The sequence below is a fragment of the Protopterus annectens genome, chromosome 16.part0 (genome assembly GCF_019279795.1).
Source record: "Protopterus annectens isolate FY-2018-M chromosome 16.part0, PAN1.0, whole genome shotgun sequence".
NCBI lineage: Eukaryota > Metazoa > Chordata > Ceratodontiformes > Protopteridae > Protopterus > Protopterus annectens.
In genome coordinates this window covers 425,426,196-425,438,775 of record NC_056750.1, presented here as the reverse complement: position 1 = coordinate 425,438,775, position 12,580 = coordinate 425,426,196, and the positions used below count along the sequence as shown (strand labels likewise).

The following is a 12,580-nucleotide window of genomic DNA, read 5'->3' as shown; positions in this document are numbered from 1 at the left end:
GTAAGTGTACACAACTGTACTATGTTCTTCGTGTTTCACTGTTGCAGTCATTACATATGGGTAGATTCCCAAAGCTATGGTTGGGTGGAGGGAATTATACAGCATTAGGACCAGCTATAAGGCCCTGCAGGACAGCAGCGGCAAAGCCAGCTCTGGATTTAGAGAAAAGTGGTAAATGGTAATGTTTGGTGAAAGTATGAACTGAGCTCCAGGTAGCAGCTTCTAGAATGGCCCTGGTAGGAACACCTCTGAGAAAGGCTGTTGAAAGTAGCTGCAGCCCTGGTGGAATGGGATCTGATCCCCTGAGGGATAGTTTTTCCATGGTGCATATAGCAGAAACAAATACAATGGCTTATCCATTTGGAAATGGTTTGCTTTGAAATAACCTTTCCCTATGCCCCTGCAGCAAATGCCACCAGCAGTTCAGATTTTCTTTGAGATTTAGTCCTGTTTAAGTAAAATCTAAGTTGTCTGTGCACATCCAATGAATGCAGAATCCGCTCCCCCTTGTTCTGTGGATTGGGAAAGAAAGTTGGCAAATGAATGGTCCAATTAAGAGCCACATTGGATACCACACCTTAGGCAAGAAGGATGGATTGGTCCTGAGAGATACCCTGCCCAAATGAAAAATGATGAAAGGTTCCACTGCCATATGAGCCTGTAATTCGGAAATCCTTCTAGTTGAAGTGACTGCTAAGCTGTTTTCCAAGAGAGAGCTTCTCAAATACAAAACTGAGGTCCCAGGCAGGGGTTAGAGCTCTCCTGGGTGGTCTTAAGTTTTTGGCCCCTCTGAGGTACTGCTTTAGCAGAGGATGAGGGAAGAGGGGAGGTTCTGTGTTGTAATGAGCTGAAATGGCTGAGGCATGGATTTTTATGGAAGAAAAGGACAGGCCCTTGCGAAGCATCTCAGTTAAGTATTGCAGAATCTGAGGAATGATGGTTACTGCTGTGCTTATCCCTTGAGATTGATTCCAGGCACATAATCTTTTCCATTTGTCAGCATAAGATTTTCTAGTACTAGGTCTTCCCGCCTCCAAAATGACATCGATCACAGGTTTGCTGAGGGATGCTAAGGGTGAATTTAGGTGATTAGCCACGCTGCAAGATTCAAAGTCTGGAGTGGAGTGTGCAGAATTTGGTTGTTCTGAGACCGTAAGTAAGGTGTCTGAGGCAGGTGTCACGGTGGAAGGTGTGACACACTATGCAGGAGTGGGTACCAATGTTGGTGAGGTCAGTCTGGAGCAATCAAAATCATTTTTGGTTTGTCCTGTTTGAATTTTAGAAGACCTTTGGAGAGCAGAGGCAGAGGGGGAAAGGCATAGACTGATAGGTTTTTCCAGCTGAAGGACAGAGCATCCACTTTCAAGGCTTTTTTGTGATGTTGTCTTGTGCCAAATTTGTCCAACTGATAGTTCTGGGGTGAGGCAAAAAGATCTATGTCTGGGCTCCCCATTTGCATGTCAACATGTTGAAAATCTGTGGTTCCAGTTTCCATTCGTGTGGGTCCATGAGATTTCTGCTTGGTTCGCCTGCCAGAGTATTCAGCTTTCCTGGCAGGAATTGAGCCTGTAGATGTACTTGACAGGTCAAGGCCATTTTCCACAGTGCCATGGCTAGTCTGCAGAGGTGGTAGGAGTGTGTACCCCTCTGCTTGTTTATGTACCACATTACCATGGTGTTGTCTGTCTATCATTAATTGTCCTGGATGAAGGTAGTCCTTGAAGGCTGTCAGTGCATTCTGTACAGCTAGCATTTCTTTTTGATCGATATGAAGGTGCATTGATTTGGGCTCCATTTGCCCTGAATGCACTTCCCTGCCAGATGAGCCCCCCAAGCATAGTCTGATGTGTCGGTAGTTAGGGTTTGGGCGGCAGGGGGTGGTGTGAATGCCAGTCCCTTGTGTTGGTGGCAGGCCTCTGCCCACCACAGGAACTCTAGTTGCAAGCAAGGTATGATAGGAATCATTGTTTTCAAGCTGTGACAATGCTGACTCCATACACTTTTTAAATACCACTAAAGTTTCCTCATATGCAGTCTTGCATATGGAATTAGAAGAATGCAGGAGGCCATGAACCCCCAAGGCTTGCAGTATTTGCCTTGCAGAAAGCAGGGTTTTTGTGGCCACCTGCTTGAAGTAAGTCACCAAATTAATTTGCTTCTCTGTCGTAAGAAAGGCCATCTGGGCAGTTGTATTCAAGCTTGCACCCAGGAATGTAATTTTTTGATAGGGTACCAGTTGTGATTTCTTTTCGCTTATAAATGTACCTTAGACAAGTTCGCACCCTTTTTACAAACGCCAGATGTTTTAGAAGAATGTCCTTTTTCTGCATGAATTAGACAATAGTCCAGGTATGGATATATTTGAATATTTCTTTGCCTGCAAAATGCAATTACTGGAGCCAGGCACTTTGTAAAGACCCTGGGCGCAGTAGATAAGCCAAAGGGCAGTGCAGAGAACTGGTAATGCAAGAAGCCTGCTTTGAAGCGGAGGTATCTTCTGCAAGATTCCCTGAATGGGATATGCAGGTAAGCCTCTTTTAAATCTAGAGTTGCCAACCAGGCATCTTTACCTAGTATAGGAAGTAACTGGTGAAGAGTCAGCATTTCGAATTTTAGTATGTCCAGAAAGATGAGTAGATAAGTCCAGAACTGGATGCCAAGATTTGTCTTTTCTGGGTACCAGGAAACGTCTTGACTAGAAACCCTGTCCCTTTTCCTCTTCTGGTACTAGCTGAATACTAGTTGAATAGCCCTCATGTCCATAAGGGGAAAGTACTTGTTTCTTGGCCTCTGCCCATTGATTTGGGGGCAGGTCTGGCCATCCGTTTGGAATTGGCAACGTCTGGAAAAGAAATCTGTATCCCTGGGATACTATATTTAAAACCCATTTGTCCTGGGTTATAAGTTGCCAGTTTTTTGCATGAAGAGCCAGTTTCCCTCCCAAAGGGGCGGCTAAAAGGCAAGTGCTTGGTAAGTGTAAAGGGAAGTAATTAAGACTGCTTACCATAGGAAGGTGTCTTGTTGTTTCCAGATCTGGAAGAGGAGGCACCCCATTGTTTTGTTCTGAAAGTCCCTTGGGACTGAAACCTGGTGCCTGGGTTTGGCTTGAGTGGCCCTTGAAGGAACTGGACAGGACCAGTTCTTAGTAGGCCAGTATCTACTAAATCTTGGAGGTTGTACTTGTAAGAAATCTCACAGTTTGCATAGACTTAGCTGTATCTTCCACCTTTTTTAGAACTTCTTCAGCCTTATTACCAAAGAGATGGTCCTGTTGTAAAGGAGCATCTAACAATTTTGCTTTAACATGATCAGGCAGATTTTGCTCGTTGAGCCAAGCATGCCTTCTTAGCACAGACCCAGTTACAGCAGCCCTGCAAGAGGCCTCCAAAGAAGCAAATCCACATTGCAAAGTATGTTTTCCAACTTGTTCAGCTGAATGCAATAAATCCTGTAAATCTTTATTTTCCACACAGTCAGAAATCATTTTCTGTTTAAGCAGTCCCATGATATGCTGCTGATATTTTAGCATATGAAATTAACAGTTTAAAGCCCGGATTGCCAGGGTTGCAGAAGTGTAAACCTTCTTACCCCAACTATCCAGCACACTGGGATCTCTATCGGAAGGGGTAGATTTTTAGCAGTTGAAGCCTTAATGCCCTTGGGACCCTGAGAAATGGTTTCAGGATCTGCAACAGAATTTTTGAAAAGGAACCCTGTAGTATCTGTTCGGCTTACATGAGCCAGAGGCAGAGAATTAGGAACCATACTAGATTCTGAAAAAGCATCAACAATGTCTAGAACAGGGGATATAGCCAAAGGCCTATGCTGAAGAAGAAGAAAATCCCCAAGCCTCTTTTAAGATTCAGAAAAATCCTGACTTTCCCAGTGGAAATGTTCCCTTAAGGTATGCAAAGTTTCCCCAAAGGAAAAATCCTCAAGGGGAGAAGCAGAAGGAATGGAATCTTCTGCATCAGAGTCCTCATAAGTGGGTATAGACAATTCCTGTTCATTAGAAGAGTCAGAAGAAATAGAATCCTGTTCAGAAGATTCATAATCAACATCTTGACTAGGCCTCTTAGAAGGGGGATTGGCTACCCCTGATCAGAGGAATTAAATCTTTAGCCATTTTGATCACTTGTTTTTTAGGCATAGGGACCTGCACATGTAGTCCAGGCACTGATTTTTTAGGCATAGATCGAGATTTTGGCCTTAGTTTTGAAGATGGTGACGGTCTAATATACAAATCTGTAGGCCTGAAAACACCCTCAGAATCCGGTACCTGCACAGCGGCTCTGGACCCATCCAAGGTGGAGACATCCACAGGTTCCATAACTGAAGCATCTCGCGGCATACTGGACTCCGAATGGGTCTCAGTAGAGGCATGCGCCTCTGAAATAGCGGGTATCAGGGGCTGCAAAAGAACCTCACTGAGAAACGGCTAACTGGTGACTGGCTTAGGAGAAGCATCGCCGGCAGCTTTAGGCCCAGGCAGCCTGTCTCCATCTTTATCTTTGCGTTTTTTTGGAATGTCGGTAGTCAGATGGCTTACCGAAGCTATATCTGGATAATTGAACAGAGTACCAAAATATTTAGAAGCGTAAATATACAGACGACGAATAGTACTAAACTACAGATAAGAAAAACCTGTTTACTAAATGCACGAAAATCAAGAATAAGTTCACATCTTGTAGGCCAAACAGGGTTGAGACAGAAACCTTATTCAAGACTGCCATTAAACAGTATTTGCTTACTGCAAACAATTCTGTTTTTCTCAGATTTTTGTCTCAGACTGCATGTGTGTTAACATGACTTCTATTCCCAGAATGTTTCTTCATGTTTCATGGAACTACATTCAAAAACTTTTCTGTCCTGCCCTAAAAATGAAGGTGTCTTTACATAGAACAGCCAACTACTGCTTTCTCTGTTAGTCAGCTAGCATTTGGTCATTTACTGCACAGGGTCATGGGCTGGATGTCAATAATTGGATTAGTTTCTGGTGTCATTCTAAAGAGATCCAGCATGTCAGCCTGGGATGTCATGATCGACATACCTCGATTCTTTGCCAGAGATGTTCTTCATCTCTCACCCCTAGGATTTCGGTTGCTGGCTAAGGCTCTTGCCACCCCCATAGTGGCTTTTTTAGGCAGTGTCTCAATGACAAAATTTCCAATGTAAAAACTCCATGTAGAAACAACCTCAAGGTTATGCTGCTAAACGCTAGGAGTCTAAACAAGAAACTGCACTCACTGGAAGCACTCCTCACTTGGAAGACTCAGACATTTATGCAGTCACGGCGACCTGGTTCAAGGCTGTTGATAGCACCCTGGCCACACCAGGTTACACCTCCTTCCACATGTTCAGACCACAAATTTAGCGGTGAAAACTAAAGGAGGAGGTATATCAATACTCATTAAAGATAAATACACCTCCAGACTGGTTAAACAGTAAGATTCCCTTGAGATACTTCAGGTGCAATTAGCTGTTGGTAGAACACCTATTCAAGTCATTGCCAGCAACAGGACTGCCTCCATGAATCAGGACTCGCACACTGCCTACTTGATCTATTTGAGTCTAGCACGATTCATCCAAACACTATGGTTTTGGGTGACTAACTACCCATCCACTGACTGGATAAATTACTTGTGCTCAAACTCACCTGCCCAAAGGTTCCTCAACTTTGTAAACGCTAGTGCCCTGGGCCAGCTGGTTGACAACCCCACAAGCGGTGCCAACATCCTGGATCTGGTGCTCAACAATATGGGGGACCACTGTAACCCCAACTGTGAGGTTTTCTCTGGTGAGATCTGAACACAATTCAGTCTCATTTGAGCTAACTATTGCACCTGACCCCCACCACCCAGCAGCAACTAAACTAAAAAAGCTCTCCGTAATAGATTATAACTTCTTACAGGATAGTATGAGAATAGCTTCACTGCACCTCCCCCCACAGATGAAAATGGCAACTATGCAGAGTTCTACACCAACGCTTTATACAAACACCTATATAACTGCATTGACTCGGCCGTACCCAATAGGACCAAAGCCAACTCCTCAAGGAAGAGCAAGCCTGACTGGTGGACAATTGCCATTAACAGGCTTTACAATACGAGGAAGAAATTGCTATCTAAGAGTAAGAGGGAGCGAGCCCTAAACTGGAAACACTCCCTCCTCACATTAAACAAGCAAATAAGACTTCTTGTGAAGTCCTCCAAAGCAAACTATGAATCCAGATTAGCTTCCTCAACTAAAGACAACCAACCATAAGGCATTCTTTAGTTACATCCATAACTAAAAGGAAAGGCCAAGATTCGTGCCAAACTGGCAATTAATGCCACCACATTTACTGAGCCTGTGGACATAGCTAACCTGTTCCATGAAAACTTCACTCCCCTGACCCCGCCACACGTACCCCCATGACATCCCTACCACCTATCCCCTACCTTGTAGCTCTAAAATGCAAGTCATAAACACTCTCTCCAAGGCCAAAAACACAGTATCTATGGGACCTCATAACATCCCACGCTGTGTCCTACATGGGCTCCAACAAGAATTACCACCACCACCACCAGGTATTGTTTTCAATCACAGTCTAAGCACTGCTGAATGGAAAACTGACACCATTATTCCCTTGCACAAAGGTGGTGCTTCTACAGACTCCAGGAACTACAGAACTATTAGCCTGACTAATCTTATCTGCAAGGCCATGGAGTGAATTATCATGGACCTTATCAACAAAGATACAAGCTGTCTCCAAACACGTGACCCTACTCAGGATTTGTCGAATGGAGATCATGCCTGTTAAACCTGGTGGACTACTTTGAGACGGTCACTAAGACCCTGGACAAGGGGAAATTAATGCATACAGCCTACTTAGAATTAGCCAAGGCATTTGACACCATCCCCCAAATTCAGGCATCACTGACAAACTCACCCAATTACGTATCAACCCTTATACTGTTAGATGGGTCACTAACAGGCTCACTGATAGAACCCATATACTAAAAATAGGGGAATCCACCAACAGCAGACCTATAACCAGTGGTGTTCCACAGAGATCAGTCCTGTGACCTCTACTGTTTGAAATCTATTTCTCCGAAGTACAAGCAAAAACTAAAAGGTCTGTGGTTGACAATGGGAACAGTCACAGAACCTCCAAATGATGTCAACATCCTACAAGAGGGTCTTACACAAACAAATGACTGGTGCCGAAGTCATGGCCTTAAACGCAATGCAAAAAAATGTACCATCCCTTTGGGTAAGGGCGATGTTCCAACTAACTACCACATCAATAGCAACACCTTAAGTATACTCTCAGTGGTGAGAGACATGGGCACACAAGTTGACAGCAACCATACCTTTAACCATGTTTCCACAGTGGTAAGAAGGGCATTCTATAAGGATCATCTCATAAGTAAGGACACTGCCTCCCAAAAAAAAAAATATGTCATAACCTCTCTGTACTCTTCTCTCATTGGGCCAATAATTGAGTAGAACTCCACTTTTGGTATGTACCTTACCAACATATGCAGCAATTGGAGAGACAAAAAAGGTTAGTCACAAGGAAAAATTCTAGGTCTTCAGCATCTGTCCTACGTGGATCATCTGAAATCACTGACACTTTATTCAGTTTCATACAGAGTACTCAGAGGCAATATCTGCCTTGCATACAAGCCAATATCTGACCCTGCTTTATTGCAAATGCTGCATCTCCATAAGTCAAATGGTACATGGGTTACTCGCTGTAAAGACCTTAACCTGGTACGGGACATAAATAAAACGTGCTAGGGGAACAGACTGGTCTCCCAGGGGTTACCACACCTTTGGAAGAGACTCCCACTTCATGTCAAACAACACCTCATCGGCCCTCTTCAAACACAATCTGGGCAATTGGATGGGTATCCGTAAATTCACACTGGGGGTTCCACCTGTGTCCTTCTTGATATAGGTGCTGATCGCGGAAATAAAAGGTAGAACTTGGCTAAGCTTGTAAAGGCCCTAGGGCCATTAGCCTAGTGACCTCCTATGATCCTAAAAGTACAGCAAAAATCTGCAATGCTGGTATTTCCATGCATTTTATACAATGTGTCCTTGAAAAAGGATCACTAAATATAACGGTTGGAAACTTCAGAGCCAACAAATATAAGTACAAAATCAAACGTAATTTGTACAAATGGATGGGTACCCATACATTTATCCCTGGTTAAACACCCTGTCCATCATGGATGGGGAAACAGGTAAATGTCCCAACATATTTTTGTTCAACCCACCTCTGGGTTATTTATTCATAAGCAAAACACAAGGGCTAAAGAAAAACAAAAAACTAATACCATGGGAATGTAAGGCTAGGCTTAACAAGATCGTCAACGATCAAAATAGCTTAATTAAGTACCCATGAAACTATATACAGCCCCATTTTCAACAGTTTATTAAAATACATCAAAATAAAAACTGAAGCCCTTATTGGGTGAACATTTTCTTATAGAAACTTCAAATACTCACTAGCTTTAACAGCTGTAAACAGAAACTTTCCACTAGCTACATGGAATCCACAGCAAATGTTACCAAAATCACACAAATAAGACAAAAGTAATGAAGCATACATGACTTTATTTACTGTTTTGGGGTTCTGTAACACATCTCACCTTGTAAGGATAAGCCTGTCTAAGTTAATCCTCTGCTGCTTAGCAATCCATGCTGTACGATAAAGCTTCTCTGCTGTCTTTAACACATCTGCATTGAGACGCTGGATTAATTGCTTTTCTGAGTTAACATACAGGCGTTCTTGCTTCAAGTGATGGGTCAAAGTATGAATTTCCAGTTTAACCATCTTCAATTCTTAAAGCAGTAGGCAAAATTCAGCTGTAAACAGGAAACACAAATACAACACTTAAAAATACTTAATTTCAACCACTAAGTAGTACATTAAAAGTGTGTGGTACTAGACCCATCTGTACTTTCTTCAACCATCAAGTAGTGCAGCGAGTGTGTGTGTGTGTGTGTGTGTGTGTGTGTGTGTGTGTGTGTGTGTGTGTGTGTGTGTGTGTAGCCATGCCAATCTGATACATGCACGCTTCCACAAATCTGTTACCCCAAGCTGTAATACAATGTACTGCCTGCCATTCTCTGCACTTGGTGGAACCACAGCTTTGCTGTATTCTCATAGCTTTCATTAAGAGAAAGTGGTTTAGATGACTGAGCAGCTTAAGCTCCAACCCCCCACCCCACACACACACAAAATGGGTGGCCCAATGTTAGCCATCCAGTCCCAACATTCTCATCTGGCTTCTCAAGTACCAATATCAATAAAGGATCCCAAACCATTTAGCAAAGTGGGCATAGTGAAACTTGCCTCTCTGTATCACGGAATAAATGCAGTTTCTTTTATGCCTGTCCTCCTCTCACAGCAGAGGTCCTCAGAATACCTTTTTCTGGCACTGTGTGCATCATAAACTGTGTATATGTTTATCTACACATGCATAAATCCAATGTTTTCAGATTTTTTTTTCACATTCCCACCTGCCCCCTACCACCCCCTCATCCAAAGTATCACCTTAGTGGCCATAATCTGCATCCCCCCAGCTTGATATCCTTCTTTCTATAAAGCCTCCAGAAATGTTTGCATGCAATTTCCTTAAATGCGTTCTCACTAAAATGCAACATCTCGCTAGCCTTTGACACTACCTACTACACAACAGGAGTTTAAATATAGACAGTGCTCTCTGATTTTTTTTCATCCTCAATTTTCTTAAGTTATACTCAGCAGATGGAACTTCATCCCTAGTTTCCAATTTCACATAAATGCAGATGTGATGTTGTCCCATCTCTCCTTCATTCTTAACTGGTGGGGTTTGGAACCGATCCTCGGTTCCAACTCAGCTGTTTTTACAAGCTCAAGGTCTTCCACTGGCTCATGGCTGTATCCCTATCCCATCATGCCCTTGGAAAGCTCCCCAGATCTCGTTTGCCGCTAAACAAATCAGGTGCTTCCATTTTGGCTCTGGCTAAGCTGATCTTTTATTATTTTAATGATTTGTGTATTTGCAGTTTTATCTGGAATTTTAAACACTTGACTAAATTTTAGTCAATTTTTAGTCAGTTTAGAGAGTTTGCTCTTCTGTTGTGTTTTCTGGCCGTCATTTGTCTCGCTATGCCTGAGTTACTCCCTATCCTGGCTTGAAATAGTCCTCTAACTAAAAACGGGCATTAAAAACTATCTTTCTATCTCTTAACTGTCCTTTACACACTCGCTTAATTTAGAGTGTGTAGTAAAATTTCTTATTGCTTCTGTTGCTGTTTCCTAGCAACAGGCAGCTCATTTGAGTTAGAGGGCTGCAGCTGTCTGTTTTACGTTAGAGAACCATCTTTTCTCTTCCCCACTCTCCTTTGGCTAGACAGCTTCTTTTCAGTTAGAGAACTGCCATCCCTCTCCCTTTTTGTTGTTGCTTAAAAATAATACGTAACATCTCACTAGCCTTTGACACAACAGGAGTTTAAATATAGACAGTGCTCTCGGATTTTTTTCATCCTCAGTTTTCTTTAGTTATACTCAGCAGATGGAACTTCATCCCTAGTTTCCAATTATATATAGTAATATTGGGGTAGCTTGCATTTGTCTACTAGACTGGGAGTAGTTGTAAATTTTTTCTGGTACCTTTTTTGTTGTAGTCTGTCAGAAAACTGATTATATCTAAGGAACCTGAAGTCAAACTCTTTGGGTTTAAAAAGTGTGTGAACTATAACCACAAAATGTCTCTCACTGATGCACACGCTATTTGTGTATACTCCCTTGGGCCTTTGCATCTACAAGAAGACTGTTCCATCTGCCACTCTTAGTTCTAGAGTACTGCCTGAGAGGAAGAACAAGATTATAATAAGAGGTTTACTGAACTCCCCCTTCGCAGAAGCATTAGGAGGAGGTCAGGATATTTCTAAATTGACCAAGTCTCCTTCATCCAAGTCTGACAAATCTGGGAAAAAGGTAATCATCTTCTGGCCATTCAGAGCCAGTAAAAAAGTCGACCAAAGTTACTTCTTCAGACCCGAAGATTGCTGGACCCGAAAAATCTTCATCATCGGCTCCTTCAGCATAGGTGCTGATAGAATATGAAGTACAGAGCCAGTCCCCAGAATTGGTACCAGTCTCCCCTACTTTAAAGTCAACTCTTCTACAACTGGTTAGATCTTTTGCCCCCCACCTCTCGGTCCCCCAGGAGTCTTCCTGATGATAATGTGGATCAGGTGGTGTGCAGATTCTTAAAGACACCAGCGTTGGTCAAACTACTATCGGCTCCAAACAAGAAAGATTAGAAGCCAACCATGACCTCCCCTTCAACACTGATTACACTTCCAAGCCGACTTTGGACCTCAAAGCCAGAATGTCTGGAACCTGCCGCTGTGGAACAGTCAGTGCCAAGACCTATTCCGGTTTCTTCGGGCCTGACATCTGCTCAGACATCCTCTGCTCCAACTGAACCCGAGGAATCTAGGAGCAGATGCTCTGTAGTTGGGTCCAGGGAAGGGAGTCAGATCAGACACTTGTCAGATCCGACCTTACCTCTCGAGGCTTAGGCTCGGGTGAACTCGGCTCCTACATTGGCCTCGGAACTAACCCCCTTGGTTCAGGGGATCCCTTCTGGCTCTTCAGAGCCAGAGGTATCATCACATCAGGAGAGTGGGGGGCTTTTGGGGTGATGAGAGTAGTGTCTCCACAGGCAGCTCCACTCTTGGGTATGGACATTATTCTCCCAAAAGCACCAGCATCTGTCTCTGCACCACACCATCCACAGACATGCAGAGAGACCTTAGGCCACAAGATACCCCTCGGGTGACCCCCCCCTTCAGAAACCTCTCCAGAACACCCTTCTGAAGAGGTCCCTCATAGCAGACTTTTTAAGAGGAAGCATTTAGACTCCCCAGAGGAGTCCATTACTTCTGATACAGACCTTGATGAGTGAGAATGCTCCCCACGGTCAGCCTCTGAGGATGTCTCCTTCGCAGACATCCTGGAAATCCTGAAGCGAAGAGATGGCTAGAAGCCCATTAACCCTTCTGAGGATAAGTCTGTATACCTGAAGGCTTTTGGGTCTCACCCTTCTGCCACTTGGGTGTCTCTGCATTTTGATGTACTTATGCAAGTGGTTAGTCAAAAGGTGTGGGAGTCTCCAGACTCGGTGGAACCTGTTCCTCAGAGGCCAAACAAGTTATTATTGTGCCTTCAGACAAGGAATTCCTTACTAAGGGTGTCCCAGTAGATGCTATGGCATTGGCAGCATCCACAAAAAAAAAGAGCTTTCAGTGACATCCTCATCTGTCCATCCAACAGGGAGTCTCGTACGATGGACAGATACAGGAAGTGCATGTTCTCTTCAAAGACATTTGCACTCAAATCTCTGAATTACCTGACTCATTTTACTAGGTTGCAGAGGGGTCTCTTGAAAGTGCTAGGAGATACTCTACAAGGCTCAGTAGGTGCGGGGGTTTCAGACAAGGTTTCCTCTTAGCTCTCTACCTTAAACTCTGTGGTTAACTCCTCCATGATGCTAATTTCCGACGCAGCAGATGGAGCAAGCAGGGCAGTGGG

At 43.6% G+C, this 12,580-nt stretch overlaps 1 protein-coding gene across 2 annotated transcripts in view; it reads right to left on the bottom strand.

Moving 5' to 3' along the window:
* The window catches only part of GAPVD1 (GTPase activating protein and VPS9 domains 1), a 3,238,556-nt gene that overhangs the window by 2,953,889 nt on the left and 272,087 nt on the right, over positions 1 to 12,580 (bottom strand). For both annotated transcript variants that reach the window (XM_044058337.1, XM_044058338.1), the window contains exon 2: positions 8,643 to 8,859. In XM_044058337.1, coding sequence (XP_043914272.1) covers positions 8,643 to 8,827 — 185 coding nt within the window. In that variant the 5' untranslated portion in view covers positions 8,828 to 8,859. The remainder of the gene's footprint in view (positions 1 to 8,642; positions 8,860 to 12,580) is intronic.